Genomic DNA, 23793 nt, shown 5'->3' on the forward strand with positions numbered 1-23793 from the left:
GAGGGAGGAAAGAAGGAAGGGAGGGAGGGAGGGAAGGAGGGAAGAAAAAAGGAAGGGAGGAAGGGAGGAAGGGAGGAAGGGAGGGAGGAAGGGAAGGAGGGAGGGAGGGAGAGAGGGAGGGAAGGAAGAAGGAAGGGAGGGAGGAAGGAAGGATCACAGCACTTTATGTCAGGGGCTTGAGAATCTGTGGATTCTGGTGTTTCCAGGGAGCCAATTCTCTGAAGACACTGCATGACCACTGTCTCTGCCGTGTACATGCTGTCAACAAATAAGCTAAAAATATGAGGAGGAAGGACTTAGGCAAAAACAATCTCAGAGTCAGGGCAGGTCATAAAAAATCAGTTGGGAAGGTACAATTTTTTCCATGGGTATTTATTTAAAAAAAAACATGGCCTAAAATAGTTGTTTTCTCCCTTGGCTATACTTTAAAGCCACCTGGGAACTGTAAAAGGCCTTGGCTCATGCTCTGTTCCATCAAACAGATTCTCTGGTGGGCCCAGGGTGTCAGGGGTGCAGGAACTCTGCTGAGTCTCAGGCATAGCCGGCCTGAGAGCTGCCACCCTGACAGGATCAATGTGACTTGCTAGTTTGAAGTATGTGTGTTGATTTTAAGGAAGTTATTTATGTTTTTTTGCTAATGACAGGAAGTGGGGACAGCATGCTGGTAGTTTATCTTAAATGTGGCTTAGATCCAGGCATTTGGATGTTGCGGCATGATGCTGTCAAGTGCTACAGGAAAAATATGCTGACAATTCCATTACTTTGAGAGGTAAGCAGATGCCCTTTGAAAACAGATCGATCAAATGCAAGACAGAGGGAGAAGCAGACGTTATAACAGCAGAGAGCTGAGTCACTACCATGGCCTAGGATTTGGGAGAATGCCACTGGACAGGAAACGTGGCACTTGCCAACAAGTTCTTACCTATTAAAAATCGACTGCAGGGCCTCCTCAAAACGCCGTAGGACTTTTGGTGGGGTTGGCCACTTCACATGCTTCCCATAGTCTCTCATGTTCTTGACACCATGGAATCGTCTGGCTACCTCATGGATGTAGGACTTCACTTTATAGTGCCGGTAGTACCTGATTATTGTCAGAGCTGCCTTGGTCCTCTTGTATCGCATGCGGGCCAGGGTGCCACGCCACACCTTTGTGAGAGAGAAAGGAAACTGAGAATATTGCTGGCTGACTAAGTAGTAGGTGACCTTGGCATTACAGATGGTTCCTCTGCTTAACCAGCTCAGCTGGTAACCTGATTAGAGTAAAAATCAAAGACAATGCAGAGGTGCTGGGTGGTGGTGTGTGCCAGAGTCAAGTAGATCCTCTGAGTTCAAGACCAGCCTGGTCTAAAGAGTGAGTTCTAGGATAGCCAGAACTACATAGAGAAACCCTGTCTCAAACAAACTAACATACACTAAAACTACCACCACCAAAAGGAGACAAAGCCTGTCCATTCCATCTGTTGCCAGTAGATGGCGCAAGGAATCACAGTAGTTCACCCCCCTCCCCCCAGCCAATCATAATTTTACAGAGAAGTGTGTGTGGTATTTAAAGTAGTTTTGTTTTAACTTTATTATCACAAAATGAAGAAAACCAAAATGCAAGTATCTGTAGATGGATAAATATTTTAGGAAAGCTGAAGACAAGTAAGATGAGTCAGAGCCATCTACAGTGCTTCAGAAATGCAGCTTCACACAGAGAACACACCGGTGCTAAGCGGAATGCCACTTTAGCTTTGCAACTGGATTTACAGAAAGCCTACGCTCCAGCTTTTCCTAGGCACAAGATACAGTCCTGAGAATTTAGTATATTCATTCGTGGGAGAAGGGGCCAAAGAGATTATCAATATCATATTAAGTGTTCCTGAGCATCAGCACTCAGAATTAATCAGACAATATATAAACACTTAATTTGTCCAAGCATCATGTCAGAGATATTTACATTTTTCAAGCTCCTGTATCCAGGTACTCCTATTTTACAATCTTTTGAGAAAGCCGAATTTAATGTAATCTTTGACTGATGATCCAGGGCCCTTTTCTGACTCATTCTATCAATCACTGAATTTGCTTTCTTCCCTACTGTTTCTAATATGTGCCCTTTTCTGCTACAGAGGCTCTGCGACCTCAAATGACTAACCACTCTCTTTGCTGAATGCTACCCCCAGATCCCTTGCTGTTCACCGCTGTGCCTTAATCACCCAGTGCCACTGTCCTTAGGTTGGTTGCTTGTGTTATTTCTCTCCGGTTTCAACTGTGAATTCAAAGCCCACAGTATGGGTTCTCCAGCCTCCCCAGGGTTCCTGTAATTCCTCTTGAATCCCCATCTGTGCTTCCCGAATTCTCCTAAGACACACTTGCACCAGCTCCTCCATTTAGCTGTTTTGAGGCTGTGTTCCTGCAGGCTGAGTGCTCACTGTGTGCTGGTAGTGTTCTGCCTCCGCAGCCTGTGGCACACTGCACGAGCAAGCACACGGATTTGTTTGCAGACCACATGGGAGGAGGTTATCAAGGGAGCCCGAAGGGTCAAGAAAACCCGCAGTAAATAAGGGAAACATGGTATGTGAGCAATGTGTGTGATGGGAATCTAGAGTTCACGCATCACCAATACTGTAAGACAATGAGGCAATGAAAACCATCCTGGGCTCTCACGCGGCACTGAACAGAACCCTTTTTAGTCTCAGCGCTCCTTCCTGTAGCCGAATGTGCTGCACAGATGGCTGTGCTACGCCCCCACCCGAGTGCTAAAATAAAGGCCCCTTCTTTGGTATCTTGAGAAACCAGAGGGAACACAATTAGAGGGTGGAAGTATATGATTCAATTTCTTTTAGACAAAACACTTCAAGTTTCCTACTGTTTGTGGCTTTGCTTTTCAGAGGGGAAGAAAATTGAGATTCTCTGGTGCCCACTTTATACAAAGCCAATCTTCTAATTTCCAAGAAGCATTTTGTAAAGCTTTTTATTAAAACAGTTTTGGTTGGAAACTTTAAAAGCATTCCGGAAGTGCTTTTTGAGGACAGGCTTCATTTGTTCTGTTTGTGTAGTTGGCTTATGTAGGTTTTAGATTGTTGAAAAAATAGTATAAAAATGCTTAGCCTAAAAGACAGTAACCCCTTTCCTGGTACCTGAGCGTAGTCTCTCATCCTGCATGCTCATTCTTCATAAAATACTTTAGCTGCTTCTTCTAGGACCTATTGTCATATCTGCACATATTATACATGTATGTTCTGTTCAAATTGCAAAACCTGGGCATTTACCTGTCTCACCAACACTCATACTGCTGTCGTTTCAACAGCTGTCAAAACAGTTTTCAGTGTTTATTATGTATACCATATTCTGAACAATCCACACACATATGTATTACATTAGATCATGTATAGCATATAAAATGGGCTTATTGTTGTACAGGGGAGTATGGCTATTCTCCTATTACCATGTTTGCCTTCACTCATAGTTTAGAACTACAGGTATAATTTCTAAACTTCTCCTTTACCTTTTTAGTGTATCAGTGTTCACTTTTACCAAATGTCTCACATGGCCACCAAGTAACCATCGATACTTTTCAGACCAGCAAGCTCATCCACAGAATTTTGCTTCCATCTCCCAAGTGTTGGGATTCCAGATGTGAACCACCACATTGCCCAGCTAAGAGCATTTTAATAAGGTCAGATTTAGACGAGGATCAGAAATTCAAGGCCAACCTAGGTTACACAAGGAGACCTTATCTTAAAAATTAAGAAAGAAGCATTTTAATATTTTAAAAATGAGATCTTGTTTCAAAAATAAAAAACAAAAGTTAGGAAGTGTTAATCCCACCTAAAGAGAGTAAAGACCACCACCCAAATTAGCCAAATTTATAGCAAGTTTTTTTTTTTTTTTTTTTTTTTAGCAAGTTTTATTACATGTGCACAGTAGAGTTGTTCAGGAGACCACTTCTCCTTAAATGTGGGATTTGAGAGGCCAACCCCAAACATAGGAGAAGTGAGGTTTTTACAGTCTCCAAACTACAAGGCTAGGGGGTTTCCAAGGAATGTCACGTAGGAATTTGGCAGGACAACCTATGAGGGCAGAGGTCAGGGTATAGGGTGTAGAACATGTCAAATTCCAGAAAATGGGTCAAGGTATGGTGGAACTCAAGTTTTACAGTAGACATAAATGAACTTATTTTTAACCTTATAACAGATGCCTATTGATCTTAAGATGGGGTTAGGCCGGTTCATCAGAAGAGCAGCCCGATACTTGAGAATGTGTCCTGGTTAAGTGGTACGGAGAGCATGGAGAGCAGAGCCACAGGAAAGGGCCAGCAGCCTTTTAGGACAGAGGGAAAGCAGGAGCATCCCATAGGAACAGGGGACCAGGACAGTACCAAGCACTCTACCTATTCAGGTACCAAAGCTCCACAAAGGAGCATGTGATCTTTTTTTTTTTTTTTTTTTTTTTTTAGACAGGGTTTCTCTGTGTAGTCCTGGCTGTCCTGGAACTCACTCTGTAGACCAGGCAGGCCTTGAACTCAGAAATCCATCTGCCTCTGCCTCCCAAGTGCTGGGATTAAAGGCGTGCGCCACCACTGCCCGCCAGAGCATGTGATCTTTTGTCACATCTCTACCCCAAAATATGCCTCTTTATGTTTCTCATAATAAATGATCCTTCAATGGCTGCCTGATACTCCTCCCTGTCTGTCCCCATCTCCTACTGCCTCTCTTCTTCCTGGCTTGTCCCAGACACACCAGCTTCCCTGCTGCACCCTGAACTAGCCAGGGCTCCTCACTTCAGGCCTTCATGCTAGCTATTCCTTGTCTGAGATGATCTTCTTCCAGATGCTACATGAGTTTTGACTTTCTTACTCTGGGCTTTTTCAGCCGTCACTATCCTGTTGAAGAGTTCAACTTGTCTCTACTCTCCTTCTCCTGTACCCAACTCCCCTGTTCTATGTTCAATCTCTTCTCCTATCTCAAGCTCCCAGCTTTCTCTAGTAGACTGTGCCGCTGACTTGCTCAGGCTCCTCTCTACGAGTCAGGCTTGACTGGACAAGAGCTCTTTCTCTTTGTTCACTGCTGTGTCTCACGGCTATGACAGTGCCAAGGATGTTGCAGTCACTCAGGAAGGAGCTCATCCTTGCTTGTAGAAGATTCCATTAAAGGCACAGGGTTCCTATTTCACAACATCTCACTTTCCCTCAGCGTATGACTTGGCTGGGGATTAGCCATTCGTCAGGAACTCTGGAATGTAAATATATCTCTTTGCTACTAGGTTTCTCTGAGTAAGGGGAAGGCATGGAAGGTGCGTGCCTTGCTCTTTAGTATCTACTCTTTCATGTGACATCCTTGGATTCAGTATGCCTGACCTTCTGAGTCTGATGTCCCCAAGCCCAGGACTTTAGACAGTAAACTTGGTGCATTGTGAGAAAGAGACTGAGGGAGTCACCAGCTTCTTGGTGCCCGGAAGGAGCCCTGGCCATCCTCTCCCCTTTATGCAATGCTTACTAGTCTCTTTCCTCAGTGCCCGTCTCACTCCTCTATGGACAAGGCACCTCGCTCTTCCCACAACTTGGGGAGATGAATGTGTCGCTTCTGCTTTATGCAGACACTTAGATTTCTCCACCTGCTTGGGGGGAATTATCACTTGTCCCCTTCCAAAGGTTGTTCCTGTCTCTTGTCTGCTGTCTTGTGTGCTAAGACTCTGCTTGTCCTTGTGGCTTTATCTAAGGTTTAGAACTACCCTGCTGCTGGGGATGAGGGGGCAGAGAGGGGTGTCAACCCAATCTCTGCCTTTAACAGGTCTTCCAGTGTCATCTGGAAGCTGCATCTTTCCATTGGCCCATGCTTCCTCAGTGGTCAGGCGTCTCAGAGAAACATCTGGCACTCATTACAGGTTAATTGTGAACCTTTGCTTTAGTTTCAGAAGAGGCAGCTTTCCTTTCTCCATCCCAGATCCCCATGTTTTGTTTTGTTATTTTTATCCTTGTTGTCATGGTTACTGGTCTGTCTAATGGTTAGAACTACTTACCATCTCATACCTTTCTAGTACTCTCTGAAGTGGGCATTCTCTTGGTTCCTACAACCAGAATTTTTCAAAATTTAGCTTCCTAGATCTCCATATTTAGGCTTTTCATTTGTTTGGTTTGGGTTTTCAAGACAGGGTTTTTTTTTGTATAGTCTTGGCTGTCCTGGAACTCACTCTGTAGACCAGGCTAGCCTTGAATTCAGAGATCTGCCTGCCTCTGCCTCCCAAGTGTGGGGGGTTAAAGGTACACATTACCATTGTCTGGCCTACAGACAGTTTTTAGAGGGTCTGTCTCCATTTCTACACTGTAATTGCTCATCTTTGTTACTTTGACAGGGTCTACCTGTTCAAGAACCGTAGTGGATAAGAGAGAACATTTAAGTACTAGATTGAACTTTGAACAAACCATAAAACACATAGAATTTATCACAGATACTCACAAACACAATCCAATTTAGAATGGGACCATCTGATTTGGCCCCTTCTACGAGCAGTTTCCTTGGTGAGTGCACAAGGCAGTGACTTTCACTGTGGCCCTTTCATACACACAGGGCATCACACCTCGATCCTGCCTATCCTCTACTGTGCTCCCCGCCTCCTTTCCTCATCCCTTCCTCCCCCTAAGGAGTCTCCTCTTCTTTCATGTTACATATATCCTATTGTTCTCCAGGAGTTATTTTAAAGCAAGGATCAAAGACAGAAAAATATTCCTCTTCTCCTAAAATACCTGTTTGAGGAACAAAATTAATAAAGACCTAGTATGCTATTTTAAACCATTTTTATCAGAATGGCAGGTTAGTATGTATCAAGAAGGTAAAATCTAGTGGATATAATTTATGTTTTTAGTATAATTCCTAAAACATAGCCCCTCAGTATTACATATAAACTAATAATATTTCAAGATGATCTATGGGAAATCTAAGATGCAATGAGGTAACTAAATCTTCAGTCAATAAACCATTTTTAAAAAGGAGACTCAGAGAAGTACATGTGAATGGCTATCATAATAAGCTGTCCTGATGAGCCAAACTATTGTTACAGAGAGGGGTGCTGGGTCTGCCTTGTAGAATGTAATTTAGACATGGTCACTGTGGGCTAGAGAGAGGGTTCAGTGGGCAAAGAGCTTGACGTGCAAGCATGAGGACCCAAGTTTGAACCCTATAACCCACATAAAGGCAAATACAGAAGCACAGACATCTGTAACCCCAGTGCTCCTACAGAGAGATGGAAGGCAGACACAGGAGAATCCTGTGCACTTGCAGGCCAGCTAGCCTGGTACACACAGCAGAAAAACAAAATAAAAAACAAAAGAGAGGCCCTGTTTCAAACAAGGTGAAAGGCGGAGATTAATAGTAAAGATTGACAGCTGAGGTTACTCCATGATTTCTACACATGCAGAGGCATGTGTGCACCAACACACACACACACACACACAAACACAAAGAGTCCATCCTTGAGCTGTGGTAACTGAGTCTGGAGCACTAAGCAGCCAGGGGCCTGAGAATTGCCTGTCTCACATGCAGCCTTGCCTGGGTCCTTTAGCTGTCACTAGAGTGCAGACCACTGTTGCTCACAGTGACTCCAGCATGGCAATGATAGGATGTGACAAGTTCCTGGCAACTCTCATTTCAGGAAGCAACTGACCTTTTGGTCAACTACTACCAGGAGAACATCTCAACATTAACCCCTTCGAAGCCTAAATCACAGTTATTCTGCAGACAAAAGAAAACAAAGTGCTTCAGTTAGCAGGCCTGGTAATCTGAGGGTTGGTACCAGGACTCCACCCTGTTCAGAGTAAGCATTCCGTAGAGTTGTACTGAAGTGGCTGTTTGCTTTTGTCTGCTTTTAGTTTCTTGGGAGTAAAGTTACAAAATTGATAATTCACCTTTACAATCTTTCAGGCCAAGGCTACCTCTAAACTGATTTTTGATAGAGAACTATAGTGTTTTTGTCAAACCTTATGAGTTTGAAATGATCCATAGTGGTGTCTTGGGGTGTTTCAACTTTGCCTCCTTAAAGAAAAAAAAATTACCCCTTACATCTTAGTGTCATATGCTTACACAAGATCTCAGTTTTGAACGCTTCCCTAGATACTCGAAAACTCAGAACCAGCCAGAGATAAGTCTTTCTTCTGCAGAGTTCCCATAGTGAATTCTGAAATAGGCCTTTTGTAATATTTAAAAGAGGTCAACTATTCATTAAGTTTGGAAAAGCTGTACAATGAAACTCCTATTTTGGAAATTTACAGCTCACATTAGCATATTAGATACCCTGAGACATTCTGGATATATACATTATATAATATTTATATTTTTAACACATACTTGACTACAGATGTTTCTGTATATAGACACCTCATTTTGAACACAATCAGGATGCACCACTCTAAAACATGGTACTTTGGCACAGGGAAAGAAACCGAGAAAAATAAACGAGGGAAGGCTCTCTGCCTTCCACCACCAAACTTACTGTAAGGGAGATGAATCGGGGAGTCTATGAGGCAACGCTAGCTGTGAATCCTACCAGTATGCAGGGGGGTATATAGAAACTGAAGTGGCTACCGGAGGTAGGCAGGAAAACTAGCAGAAGGAGGGGGACATCAAGCCACCCACAAAACCTTCAATCCAAAATTTGTCTCGCCTACAAGATATGCAAGGATAAAGATGGGAGCTGAGATTGAGGAAACACCCAACCAATGACTGCCCCAACTTGAGACCCAACCTATGGGAGAGAGCCAACCCCCGACAGTAATAATGACCTAGTATGCTTGCAGACAGGAACATGGCATGATTGTCTCCTGAGAGGCTTCATCCAGCAGTGGATGCAGTCAGATGCATAGACCTATGACCAAACATCAGGTAGAGCTTGGGGAGTCTTGTTGAAGAGTGGGGGATAGAAGTGAGCAAGTCAGAGGGGTCAAAGACACCATGAGCAGATCCACAGAGTCAACTAACCTGGGGCCATGGGGGATCACAGAGCCTGGGCCACTAACCAGGGAACATAGAGGAGCTAGTCCTAGACCTCTAGCAAATGTGCAGCTTGGTCTTCATGTGGGTCCCCTAACATGTAGAACCGGGGCCTATCTCAGTCTCTGTTCCCTGACATTTGACTCTCCTTACGCCCTACCTGGACTGCCTGTTTGGGCCTCAGTGGGAGAGGATGTACCCAAATTATCTCAAAATAACACAAATTAAAATTATTTATAAGTGATAAGAAAAAATTAAAGGATGTATTTCTAACAAATTTTCCATATGTGAAATAATATTTATGTATGTGTGTGTACACTAGAGGTGTGTGCAGACACACAGACTCATATACACACACACAGTTGGAGTGGTAGGCCAGTGAGGCGCAGCAGGTAGAGGTGCCTTCTGTCAAGCCTGATGACTTGATGTTAATCTCTGGAACACAAATGGTGGGAGAAGAAAACAGACTCCCCAAAACTGTTCTTTGTTTTCCACACTTGTACAATGGCACACATAGACATAAACACACAAACAAGAAATGCCCAAAACTTAGAGTTGAAACATCGAGATCTAAGCGTTATTTATCTGTGCTTTCTGGTAGGGAGGAGGACAGAAGTGGGAAATAGTGAACGCAGTCAAAATACATGATATATTTGATTGAAATGGTCATGAAGCCTACTTCCTGATTTTAGCTCTTTTTCAACATGGAGTCTCACTATGCAGCTCTGGCTGCCTTAGAACTCACAGAGATCCACTTGCCTCTCTCTCCTGAGTGTTGGGATTAGAAGTGTATGCTACCACGTCTTTCAGTATTACTGTCTTTTACTAAAAACCCCTTTAAAGGGCTCCAACCGTTTCAAGTGTCCAGTACTGCAGAGCAAGGTTGCTGTTAGGAAATCCAGCACTGGCCAGCTGGACAGCTCCCTGACGGGCTCTGCATGGCTAAGGAGAGCCTTGCTCTGCGGGTTCTTCCCTGGTAAACTGACCATCTTATATTGATTCTACCATCTTATACTTATACGGAATCTACCACTGACCACAACAGCTCCTGATAATGTGTACGCATTGTCTCAAAGGTCTCTCTTGCCATGGCCTAGGAGGTGATTGGAAACAGTGCACTGGGACTCGTCTTGTGTGAGGCATCTGACATCATTTAAGGACAGGCGTTTAAAAAGACTTGGTCTTGACTTGATTGTAAATGTGCTGTTTTGTTTCTTTTATTAATAAAAAGTAGGAACTAAACTTAAGGATAAGTTGGGAATACACGAATACACTTCCATTCTTAAATGCTTGGTTTGGAAAGGCTATTTCTGCCCTACATGCCAAGCTTCTGCAGAGAAGTTCAAATAATATTTAAAACTCTTGGTAGCAGTGTGGCTCTGGAGTAGGCAATGGAGAATTGTGCCAGAAAAGTTCTGTTGAGACACCAGTGTTCTTGAACATAGTTTGGGATCCCACTGTGCTGATACAAAGAAATGCCACCATTTTTGAAAAATATATAAAGGGGAATACTGAACTTGCTCAGTGACGCTAAAGTTTTACATCTGCACACAGATGTTAACTATCCCTATTAATGAGAATCCTGGGCTGAGGAAGCAGCTCAGTTGATAGAGTGCTCATCTAGTATGCACAAGGCTCCTAGGTTTGATCCTTAGTACTGCATAAATTGTGCATGGTGGTGGTGATCAGAAGTTCAAGGTTGTCATGTTTATATTGTGAACTGGAGGCCAGCCTGGGCTATGTAATACTCTGTCTCAAAACAAATAAAAATCACAAAGTAAAACAAACAAAGTAAAGCCAATTGTACTAGAAATATAACCTTGTATTTGCAATTAAAATACTTTTACTTATTTCTTCCTGAGGAAATGTTTTATAATGTATTTTTGAAAATTGGAGTTTTTTAGTTATATATTAAGAATAAAAAATAATGCTTAACAAAGAATGATTGATTTTTGAAATAACTTCTGTAACTGTTGCATCTATCATTTTACAGATAAACTCATTTTATCAGTTATTTGCAATCTGAACATTTCTTTTTTTCTGCTTCTCTAGCTTTCGATTTCCTCTTGACTTACGTGGGGTCTTTACAAATGAAGATCATCTTGCCATTCATGTTTTCAATATTTTCCTAGTAAATATGTTGATTTGTTATGTTGCCTTACAAAAGTCATTACATTTTTTAAAAAGAATTATTTATTTACTTTATGTATGTGAGTTTACTGTCTCTCTTCAGACACAGCAGAAGAGGGCATCAGATCCCATTACAGATGGTTGTGAGCCACCATGTGGTTGCTGGGAGTTGAAATCAGGACCTCTGGAAGAGCAGCCAGTGCTCTTACCTGCTGAGCCATCTTTCCAGACCAAGTCATTACATTTTTTTTGTTGTTGTTGTTGTTTTTTGAGACAGGGTTTCTCTGTGTAGCCCTGGCTGTCCTGGAACTTACTCTGTAGACCAGGATGGTCTTGAACTGAAGGCCAGAAATCCAGGAGGCCAGAAATCTGCCTGCCTCTGCCTCCCAAGTGCTGGGATTAAAGGCATGCACCACCACTGCTTGGCTACATTTTTAAGAAATGAAGTAAAGTGTATTCATTTTTAATGTCTGCATATATTTCTATGTAAAACTGAGGTCATACAATAATCACCAAATGTTCCTTAATGCTTTTTGTTTTTTCATGTGATGTAATACCCTCCTATGCTGTAGTTCTGGATGGCCACAGGGTAAACAGTCCTATAGAGCACTTAGCTAATACTCTGTTGTACACTATTACTAGTGTTTTCTTTCTTTGCAATTATAAATAACAGCATTATCATCATATATAAATTCATGTGCACAAATGGTTCAAAATAAGGTTTCTAGAACTAGAATTGTGTTTTCAGAAATACTCCAAAAATTAAAAAGCAGGAAAAATATCTGGGGCAAGTTTAAGTCATATAACAAAAATTCTTTTATTCATAAATGCTTAGTTTTAGCAACTATGCTCTGTTAATAAATAGTTACAGATAATTAGCTGAACTGATATTAAAATGATTAAACTAACTACAGTGTTACTCAATTAAAAAGTTCACTATCCATTTGAAAAATATTTCTCGTCATTGTTAGATGTGTGCATATGTATGTATAGTGACTATTCCTGGTTGTCAACTTGACTATATCTGAAATGAACTACAATCCAGAATTAGAAGGCTCACCTGTGGCCCTTATCTGGAGGCTGAGAGATACAAGTTTCCAATCTGAATCTTGGCATGGAGATCTTGAGGCATAGTGGCTATGAATCCCAGAAGATTAAGATTGGAAGATCTATGAGTTCAAGCAAGGTCATCTGGGATTAAAGGTGTGGTGGCACAGCCTTTAATCTGGGCCACACCTTTTCTTGGAGACCTATGTAAGGACATTGGAAGAAGGAAGGCTCTCTCTGCCTCGCCTGCTTGCCTTGTGGGACTGAACAGCTGCTGGATCCTTGGACTTCCATTCACAGCTGCTGCCGACCATTGTTGGGAGTTGATCGTTGGGAGTTGGACTACAGACTGTAAGTCTGTAAATTCCTTTACTACATAGAGACTACCATAAGTTCTGTGACTCTAGAGAACCCTCACTAATACAGCATGCTTGCGTGTGTGAGCACATGTGCACAACAATATCCATGTGTGCAGATGCTCAGTTCATGCAGAGGATCATCCTTACTGTTCTTCTACCTCATTCATTGGAGCAAGGTCCCTCAATCAAACCCAGAGCTTACTGATGCGGCTAGTTTCCCTAGTGAGCTTGTTCTTATCTTTTGCCTTCAGAAGCTGGAATTACAGGTAGCCTACCACAACTTCTTGGCATTTTACATGAGTCCTGGAAATCCAAACTCTGATCCTCATAAACTACCAAAAAAATCTCCCCAGCATCCTCCCACCCAAATGTTTTCAGACAGGGTCTCCCTGCGTAGTCCAGGCTGGCCTCAAGCTCAGGATCCTCCTGCCTCCGCTTCTGGAATGCTGGGATTACAGGCTTGCAGCACCATGCCTGGCTTCAATTTTTTCTTTTGAAAACTGTTTCTTCATTCATTCTTTCTTTTTTTTTAAAGCCATCCTGTACTTAGAATTTTACATAGTAACTGCAAAACTTTTTGTATATAAAAGAAGCTAGCCTTTTATATTTACTGAGACTACACTTTGCCCTTTACTACAACTTCGATATATGATAATAAAACAGGACAAGAATTTTACTTGGTGTTTCTGGGGAAAATTAAGACAAAACAAAACACCACTCCCGTGTCTTCTGAAACTGCCCAAGGATTTAGCAGTGCCTCTCCTCTGGAACAGTAAACCAGGTTGCTGAAGTTGCTAGCTACAATCTTGCAACCACAAGGGGGCGCCAGATGGAGCAAGACGGTAGCATTCTCTATGCCAGTCTGAACTTGCATTTTCTGTTTCTGTGTACTGATATACTTTGAGAATTAAGAGTGCTAAGTTTTGAGCAGGAAGAGATGTCAACATCTGCCTTTCTCAATTCTTTGGTTGCTGCTATATTCAGAAATGTTGTTCCTGGTCTAAAATCGAGTATATGTCCATAAAATAATTTTATGCTTCTCTTTAAGATGTAAGCTCCATGGGGGTGAGAGGGCTCACAGCTAGGGCTTTTATCTCATACTCACCCCAGGAGTGGCAGTCAGGAGGGTACATTCTACAGATTATCTATGATTTAAAAATGTGGAATGCCCATAAGGGCTTTAGATTCTTTGGAATGCAAATTAGTTGTCAGGTACAGCAGATGGGCATAATAAAAGTGGCCCTGCTGCTAGGTGAGTGGACAGGATGCTAATCAACTCCCTTCTGGTCAGGCACTAAGAAGAGTTAATATCAAATCACCATGAGAAAGCCCTGCAAGAGATCAGTGAGGAAAAGGATGTCACTGGGAAATAGACAGGGAAATGAACTGATAGATATGAACAGATACACAGATGTGTGCACCCACATCATCCAGTTACCTGACTACAGAAGACTTCAGGCACGTATAGTGGAGAGTGCCAGTTAGCACACCAGCCAAGCCAGGAGTCAGCAACACCTACCTCCAGTTCAGACAGCCTTTCTAATAAACCCCAGCACTAAACTGCCTATCGTCGTTTCTGTGGGTGATCCTAAGAAGTACATTAGGATCATCAAGATCTACCTCCCTCTCTTTTTTTTTTTTCACCCCTCTTGACTGCTTGTGATGAATATTTCATGGAACTCCCTCATAGCCGCCCTCAGGTGTCCTTACAGAAAACTAAATCCAAACCCAAGCTCCAGCTGACACCTTGTGCAGACATCGACCCTGCTGCACTGAGCCTTGAAGAGACAGCCATGTACAGGGTGGGGGGGGTGCAGACCCAGCCAGTGTGCTGCAGGGAAGGCTTTTACATGCTCTCTCTTGCTTTGCAGGCTCTTAGCTTCTGTGCGTCTCTGGTTTAGTCCCCTTTCTCTTTGATCTAATCCTAGGGTCAGCTCTCCCATTCTTTAAGCCTCCTTAGAGAGGTCTTTGCAGAGCATCCTGGCTCCATGCATACTGGTCCTGAGGGACCTTCCTCCACAGTATTACATATTCTGTAGTTATTTCTTTAGTCACATGTTTTGCTTCACTATTTACCAGAAGGTATATGCCACAAAGACAAGATCTATTTCTGCTTCATTCAGGACTGTATTTCCAAAGAGCGTCTGATGGTGAATGAATCATTATTGGCCTGAATAAAACAAATGCATTTATTATACATTAGAGTTGCTTGTCTGAGAAAAGGTCATATGGGAGTTTGACCAGCAGGGAGCGCTCAGTTATTGTGGGGTTATCAGAACTTGGAAGGATTTCACCCCGTTACACAGCCATGAGGAAGAGCCAACCCAATCAGAAACATTCAGGACAGCAGAGACTTGGCAGCAGTCATGTTCTTCAGCAGTGGAGAACTTCAAGAGCAATGTTGATGGCCACAGTTCTAGAGCAGTCTAACAGTATGTTCTAGAGCAGTCTAACAGTATGTTCTAGAGCATCCTAGCATAGACAAACATCGACTTGAAAGACAACTGGCCACTGAGATAGCTGACAAATGAAAAAGTTTGAGTTTCATTGAGCATTGCTTTCACAGCAAAAGGATTTTGTTAAAAACACAAAATCTTCACCTTAAGCTGGTTCCCAGTATAGAATGGAGATATTCTAAATTAAGTGCCTGCTTACCTGTTCACTTCAGTTTTAGGATTTTAATAAAGAATTCTTTTGGGGGATAGGGGAAAAATTAAATGCCCAAGTGTCATTCATCAAGTGACTAAGGAAAATGCATACTTCTGTTTTCTCTTTTGTAGTAAACCAACTGAGGAGGAAGCCATGAGCTCTACTGTGTAATTGTTCCTGCCTTCATAGGGCCTATGAGAACACTTTCAACACTTGAATGAAGAGGAGGGGACTGTGGGGAAGACTAGGAATTCTATAAAATCAAAATAAACAAAAATTATTTACTAGTTCTGTACTGGTTTTGAAATTAACAAAACTCTATAAGTAATAACATCACATCATATACCAAAGTTATTGACTAGACCTAAAGTTTATATGACTCAATGAACTTCTATTCTTATGATTATATATTTTTTAAAAATTATGTATTCTTTTTTCATATATAGGATTATATAATTTTTTTTACTTCCAAGTTTTTAAAAATAAAGTTTATAAAATTAAAAAATATATTAAACTTATATAAAAATTCTGATCCCAAAAAAGAAGCCATTTTTGGGTTAGACTAGATTAGCTAGCTCCCCAGTGCTTTTGGTAGAGGTTACGAGAGAAGACATGGTCAAGAACAAAGCGCTGGATTTATTATAGCTTCTGTGAGAATTTCCAAGTCACTCCCCTCTGGAGAGGGGACTCAGTGGGTCTCTGTCCTTCCAAAGGGACAGGAAGTCCTTGCTTTTTTAGGGCCATGGACTCTTAGAGTCATGGCACTGGAGCAACAGGTAGCCCAGGGAATCTTCAGTTTCCATGCTAGGGAGATTTAGCCTCTAAACTTTAAAAATCATGGAACAGTGTTTTAGGAATATTCCTATTTGGGAATATACTTGTCTTGTGAGACCAAAGGCCATTACAGGCATAGCTCTTTCACCACCCAATAAGAGCCAGAGAACACTATCTTTTCACTGAGTAATTTGCTCTCCCATATGTATATTGCTGATTTAGCCTCAAGTCACTGTTAGCTTTATCCTGTGATGGGCTATGCTACATATGTCACAGCAAGCACTGGCTTCTTCCTGTCCTTCTTGAATGACCCTGTTGATGTGACCTACTTTTGGCCAATGGAATGTACAGGGACATGACCCAGAGAGCTTAAAATATGCTTATGCCAGCCTTGTCTTCTCAGGTTTCTCTATGAAAAGAACATGGTCCTATAAGCCATGCATGGCACCAACCTGTATGTAGGTGAGACTGGTCAAACTCCAGGTACAAGAAGAAACAAATTCTGTTATAGTCGCTAAGGTCTAAGGTAGTGCAATAGGCAGAATAATGGATTCTAAAAGCTGCCTTCTTTCTAATCCCTGAAACCTGTTACCTCAGCTGGTAGAAAGTGTGCAGACCTGACGGCTTCTGCACCTCCACTCCGTTTCTGTTCTTACTGGATGGAAAGAAAGTCGAGATTCTTACACTAGTTCCAATGAGAGAATCTCAGCTGAGACCATGTAAAGGAATTCAGTGTGTTCAACATCATTTCTCTTCATCCTTTCTGCTGCTTCTGTTGTGGTTGACAGGAAATCGGATAGCACATGCTTGGTGGGAAAATGCCATTTCTTTTCAAAATACCACCATACAGGGTGGTTTCTACTGTGTCAATCACAATACCTTATTTTCTGTTTTTTACTTAGGAGGCACATGCAATTGAACAACACCTCAGTTATACTTGACTGTTCCCTAGATGAGCACAAACAATTCCACACTCCAGACTGCAGAGGGCGGGGGTTATTTACCTACTAGATTCCACTCACTCTTACGAGAAATAAATCTTCTTAGTGTTTCCCTCTAATTTTGTTAGACAGGGTTCCTGAAGAATAACGAACAACCCCACATGTGAATTTACAAGTGAAAACTATTCTGTAAATTATTTGTTAGGTAAATAGACCAAAGACAGTTGGTTTTCTAAACAGCACTGAAGAAAATATTGACTTAGGTGACACAATTTAGTCCAGATGTTTCTGACCAAAGAAATTATACAATATTTATAAGCAGACCTTTTAAGAGACAGATGACATTAATACTCTACATATTTTAATAGCAATAAATAGCCCAGGAATTTGTATGATTAAGGCTTTTAACACAGGTTGAATATCCTTGGTTATCTGGCTGGAGCCTAAATGCAGTCACATAATTCACAAGAAGGTAGCAGTGGGAGAACTGAAAATGCAAGAGTAGACTGCACTGTTTCCATGAGGGTAGATGGCAAGAATGGAGACTGGAGTGATGTACCCACAAGCCACACACCCACCGGGAGCTATCAGAAGCTAGAAGAGGTAGGAGACTGATTTCCTTCATCACCTTGGAGAGAGCACGGTCTTGCTAACAACTTGTTTTTGCTCAATAAACTGAATTAAAACTTTTTGTTAGAACAATGAAAGACTACATTTCTGTTGTTTTAAGCTACCACATTTGTAATAATCATTTCCAGTAGTCTTTGGCACTAATTCACATGGTTATATGGCATAGCTATGGCAATAACTTGATTCAAATCCAAATCAGCATTATTGGTATTAACAACACCACAAAGTAAATAAATTACTTACAGAGTGCTGAAACTATGTCGAGTAAATTAACTCATATAATACTTGTAACTATATCCCCAGTACAGTTCCATTTTCCTTTTACACATAAAAAAACTGAGCCATGTGTGATCTAATCATGTTGTCCTATTCAATGTGTGCAACATCATTTTTCTTCATCTTTTCTGCTTCTTCTGTTGTGGTTGACGAGAAATCGGATACCACACGCTTGGTGGGAAAATGCCATTTCTTTTCAAAACACCACCGTACAGGGTGGTTTCTACTGTGTCAACCACAATACCTTATTTCCTGTTTTTTCCTTAGGAGGCACATGCAACTGAACAACACCTCAGTTATACCTGACTGGAGTGAGACTGGAACTCAATGTCTTATGGTAGACTAAGGTGAGAACTCTCTGAGGCTAGGGTAAACAAAACCTCTAACACTTTCTCAGTCAAGAATAATTCTTGCACATACTAGTTCCTGCATTTGCTTGGTATTGTTGAATGTACGCAAACAGCTGTTAAGAACTCACTAGTAGCCAGGCGGTAGTGGTGCATGCCTTTAATCCCAGCACTTGGGAGGCAGAGGCAGGTGGATTTCTGAGTTTGAGGCCAGCCTGGTCTACAGAGTGAGTTCCAGGACAGCCAGGACTACACAGAGAAACCCTGTCTCGAAAAACCAAAGAAAAAAAAAGAACTCACTAGTATCTGTGCTTTCATATGTAATAAGGCTAGCTAGCAAGAAACATTGTTCTTTGAGGGCTGAGAATAAAGTTACTCGCTCAAGTCAAATAGCTTTGACCATAGCAGGAAGTCCGTATCCAAAAATCTTGCCTACAACATTCCTTGGGGCAGCAGAACTGTCAACTCTCAGCTTAGCTAAGATGGAGGTAAAATCCTTTGGTGATGTGAGGGTCATTGAAGTACAGCCTTATTACAATGAAATCCAATGTCTAAAAGTTGTTCTTATTTTGGGCTTGTACCACATTAAGAGCTCTACTAAATACAAAACAAACAAACAAACAAACAAACAAAAAGACTTTATATATTTATGTTCATTTAAGAAAATACTAGTAGTGATGTATTTTAAAATATACAGTTAATATGTTTAGAGTTATTTAAAGTTTATATTGAGAAAAACATGTATTTTCAGTATTGCTGTAGACAGCATCTACATAAGACTGTTAAATTGATTGTTTTATATCAAATATCTTTTATAATATTCATTTTTATTATAACATTTTATAAATTTTAAAAAATATGACAAAAAAAGGTATTGTAGGTATTGAAGGGGGTCTCTGGGAGGAGTTGGGGTGCAAAAGGGAAATAAGAATGTGATTTAATTCTATTAAAATATGTTTTTAAATGTTAACAAATTCAGATAAATTGAAATAATGTATCTTTTCTCATCATAATGCAATAAAACTTAAATCAATAAAAAAGAAAAAGAAAAAAAACAAAAACCACTGTAATAGTCCCTGTGCCTGTGGCCACGTGTGGCACCCACACTTGCGCATGCCATTCCTGCTGAACTACTGCTAACCTAGCTGAAGGTATATGTGCAAAGGAATAAATGGCTTAAGACTTAAACACTGGAAAAAAAGGACAGGCATTAAAAAAGACAACAAGCATTTTCTTTTGAGCAAGATTCTTATAAATCATGTGGCTGAGAAAGAGATTCTTTGCCCTGAGCATTCAAGGCATAGTTTAGGGGCATTCACACCTACAGCACATTCCCAGGGGTCATATAATCCCTAAAACATATACTTTTTGCTCACTCAATAAAGCAAGTATCAGCTTTAAAGAAATGACCTTGAATCAGTCCTGCTTACAACTACTCATAATGTAACAGATCCCCATGTCCTACCCACACCTGACATAGATGTGCTTTATCCAACTCTATAATTTAAAGACAAAGTGAGGATGACATAAACCAACATCAGGCTCAAGGGCCTTCCCTCCCACTGAATTCACCATCTTAGTGCCACAAATGACAACCAGTGGAGAGAAGTAAAGATGGTCATTTAGATAGTTTCCCTGGGAGACTCTGGTGGAGGGCTTCAGTTGAAGAACACTCAGAGTGTACTGGCTGGTTTTGTGTGCCAACTTGACACAGGCTGGAGTTATCACAGAGAAGGGAGTTTCAGTTGGGGAAATGCCTCCATGAGATCCAGCTGTGGGGCATTTTCTCAATTAGTGATCAAGGGGGTAGGGCCCCTTGTGGGTGGTGCCATCCCTGGGCTGGAAGTCTTGGGTTCTATAAGAGAGCAGGCTGAGCAAGCCAGGGGAAGCAAGCCAGTAAGGAACATCCCTCCATGGCCTCTGCATCAGTTCTTGCTTCCTGACCTACTTGAGTTCCAGTCCTGACTTCCTTTGGTTATAAACAGCAATATGGAAGTAAGCTGAATAAACCCTTTCCTCCCCAACTTGCTTCTTGGTCATGATGTTTGAGCAGGAATAGAAACCCTGACTAAGACACAGAGCAAGGCAGGTAGCATGTGTAAAAGCATGATAATGAGATGCACAGTACAGGCTATGTCTGCAGATTCAGTGACCTGACACAGGCAGCCCATGGCATGGGAGGAGATGCAGTCGGTTGAATGAGATGCTGGAAGAATTTGCTTTTAACTTTTAGGAGGTGGAAGGCTTTATGATAGATGAATATCATCACTGAAACTCAGACTACAGTGTTGTATATGTAAGAGTCAAGGAAGAAGGCCTGGAAGGCCACTCAGCATGGGCTGGGCATCTTCATGCTGTTGCTGGCTTTTATATGAGAATACCTATGCACAGTACACAAAACATGGCTTTGAGTTTTAAAATTTGTGCATAAGAGAGAGCTGGGTAATGACTGGGTTGATGTCATCTTTACTTAAATATTTAAAATGTGTTAATTGTAATAAAAATGCTAGCAAAAAATTTAGGCCAAAATAATAAGATTAGAGCTATATGTTGTTTCTATTTATAATCTATTCATTTAAAGATCAATAAACTCACAAATTAGTCTGTAAAAGTGAATTTAAATGAAAAAACTTGATTATATTTTGGTTCTCCAAGAATATTCCTCATCAACTCATTTACTGTAAATGGTCCATTTCCTAGCCATACAAATATAAAATAAAATCATTTAGGATAGGTGACTATTCTGAGTTAAGATATTATTTTATAACTCTATATGAAATATCCTAATTTAAATGCAATATCCTAAATAAATATCTTATTTTAAAATCTTCCTCTTCCTCTTCCTCCTCCTCCTTTTTTTTTTTTTTTTTTTTTTTTTTGACAATGTCTCACCATGTATCCCTGGCTGTCCTGGAACTTACTATGTAGACCAGACTGGCCTGAAACTTAGAGATCCACCTACCTCTGCCACCTAAGTGCTAGAATTAAAGGCATGCACCACAACACTTGATATAATTAGATTTTTTTAAAAAAGTACAGGCTCTCATTACTCTACTAAATTTGGATAGACCATGATGTTTGGCAACATTAAGACATTTCAATAAAACTACTGAACAAAAATACTGCTAAATTTTCTTTATCTAAGATTACAGCCTTGTCCCCAATGAGTCCTAGTCCACTTCACTATGATGAGTATGTAAGCAGATAGTTGTAGCCAAGAGGAAATAATACTTAATATCATGTTGTATAGTAGTTATTTTTATCATGAACATTTTGATATTCTTAATTTTTTACATGGCCACTATTAATAGCTATATGTTTTTTTTTCTACACAGATGTATAACTACTGTCTTAGCATTTAAAATTTTCTACTGCTTTCTACTTTCATAAGAAATGTTACAAAATTTTTTTTACAAATCAATTTTACATACATTTGAAAGAATTCTCTTAATATTAATTACTAGAAGTATAGTAGCTAGAATAGAGGCAAAACATTTTTAGATTTTTTTTTTTAATATACTGCTAAATTATTCCTTGGCAAGTTCTCACCATTTAATATGTGTATGATGTACGCAGGTGTACATGCCTGTATACAAGCATGTAAATGGGCAGGCATGTGTGCTCTTGCATGTGAAGGCTAATGGTGGGCACTGAGCATCTTCCTCTATTGCTTTCTACCTTTTGACTGACTAACTGAACCTACAGCTCACCAGTTCAGCTACACTAGAAATTTCAGACTCACGTATATCACTTGGCAGTAGTGTCATACATTTGCTAAGCAAGAGGAAAGAAAAAACAGTACCTCAACAGTGTGGTGCTTAGACTGACTGAAACACACATATCATATAGTTACCTTGTTAAACAGTTACAGTTTTTTAGGTTAATGAAATATGTGGAAAAATTTACATATGCTAGAGTATTTTTTTTTTTTTTTAAACTTGCACTAGGGATATGGTTCAAGGCTAAGACAAGTTTGTCTTGCAAATGCTGATGCCATGGGTTCCATCCCCAGCATACCACAAACAGAACACGCCCCGCACCCCATCCAAAACAAAAAACCCTAAAAATTCTTTAAGTGTTAGTTATTTTTCACTATGTGATGAACAACCATTACAATAAAATATTCTGGTCTTCACAAGAACCAGAGAAGGCTAGCCAGTAAGTGGGGCAGAGGTGAAGTCAGGAGAGAATATGCATGTTAGAAAGCCCGAGTTGAAGATGGCGTTGGCAGCTTCTCAGCAGCTTCAATAAAGGGGAAACTTAATGACTTGCAGGGCTTATGTGATTTAGTAGGCATGTTTAATAAGCCAGGTAACTAAAATAAATACTCCTTGTACCCAAATATGCCCTTTGTATCTTTAGAACAATTAATTTTGTTGGGGAAGGAGCAAGAATGAATTGCTCAGTAGCAACTCCGATGGCTTTTGTTCCCCGTGTCTGAACACATTTCCAGCTACACTTGTGATTGTATGCTTCTTATTCATGAGCTTACTCCTCTTGAGTATGGGGTAGCACAGATATTGTGATTTAGTGTAAACATCTATTCACTAAATCCCTTTCCTTTTACTAATGAATGCTTTACAAAGAGTCAATCTCTCCAGCTTGTAGCAATTAAAATAGAAAAGAGCAATGAAAATGTAGCCATGTTTCTATCCCCACCCCCCTTTTCTCTGATACCACCTATAGGGGCCAGACACCGTTGCCATGGAGACAACAGCTGTTGGGCTGTGAGTGACAGGTCTCAAGAGAGAAATGTCTGAGAAAGGGAACATCTCAAGTTAAAACAAAAGTGGTGAGGGAAAAAAACAAAGCAAGCTGTTTTCCTGACACAGTGGAGACTCAATTGAAAGGTGTATTCAGCCTGAGAGAAGAAAATAAAGATTTTCCCCTTCTTTCATCTAACACAGGAAACAGTTTCCTTCCAACGGGGAACAGACTTCTTTTAAGTAAATCTGAAGCATATGTACACATCTTGGCATAATTACATTTTAAAATTGGGATTCATACTGATGCACCAAATTGGTTGCCGTAGTAATGAGCTATCACCCAGGCAACGGGTTTGCTGCTCTTTCTGGAAAGCAAATCATCAGAGTCCAATGTGGGGGAATGGGCTGGGGAGGGGGGCAGAGACACTTACTGACAACGGGGGGAGGGGGCTGTGGCAGGGCAACAGATGACACTGGCCATATCTAGGAGAAGATAAGGATGAGACAAATTGGTTTTGACAAGTCATCATTATTTTCCAAATATGCTTTTTTCCATTTTATTCACCAGTTGGGTGGGAGGAGGAGGAGGGTGGTGGGGCAGGAAGAAAAGAACGCCTTGTGGTTTCAATGATAATTTTTGCTGAAGCCTTTTTATTTTTCTAAAAGGCTATCATTTGTCAAGGTGTAGATGTGGATGCATATTTAAATGGATCAGTTGTTGGCTTATAGCATAAATCTCAGAGATTTTCTTCAGAATTGTAAGATCAATGACTTGTACTATTATTCTAATAGCACTGTTTAGTAATATATACAGGATAAGAGTTCAAATTCAGTAGCTGAAATCTCCTCGTTGCTTCAGAAGACAAACATGCTTTGGTTTTTTCATTAAGAACATACACACTTTTCCACACTGTTTTATTATAAGTGTCCAGCATACTTCCTTGCTGGAAGACTCTGTTCCTTGGATTTGT

At 40.8% G+C, this 23793-nt stretch overlaps 1 protein-coding gene and 1 long non-coding RNA gene across 4 annotated transcripts in view; one reads left to right on the forward strand and one right to left on the reverse strand.

Annotated features, from left to right (window-relative positions):
- The window catches only part of Myo1d (myosin ID), a 307808-nt gene that overhangs the window by 127030 nt on the left and 156985 nt on the right, over window positions 1-23793 (reverse strand). For both annotated transcript variants that reach the window (XM_031353808.1, XM_031353809.1), the window contains exon 17: window positions 923-1146. In XM_031353808.1, the coding sequence (XP_031209668.1) occupies window positions 923-1146 (224 nt within the window). The remainder of the gene's footprint in view (window positions 1-922; window positions 1147-23793) is intronic.
- Window positions 1-23793, forward strand: part of LOC116078529 — a 38681-nt gene that overhangs the window by 4375 nt on the left and 10513 nt on the right. Inside the window, exons 2-3 of one of the 2 annotated variants that reach the window (XR_004113582.1) lie at window positions 645-769; window positions 18037-18116. This is a non-coding gene — a long non-coding RNA (uncharacterized LOC116078529). Of the gene's footprint in view, window positions 1-644; window positions 770-15279; window positions 15436-18036; window positions 18117-23793 lie in introns of those variants that run through there. The other variant, XR_004113583.1, reaches the window with a different exon arrangement.

Source organism: Mastomys coucha, unplaced genomic scaffold, assembly GCF_008632895.1.
Source record: "Mastomys coucha isolate ucsf_1 unplaced genomic scaffold, UCSF_Mcou_1 pScaffold5, whole genome shotgun sequence".
Taxonomy (NCBI): domain Eukaryota; kingdom Metazoa; phylum Chordata; class Mammalia; order Rodentia; family Muridae; genus Mastomys; species Mastomys coucha.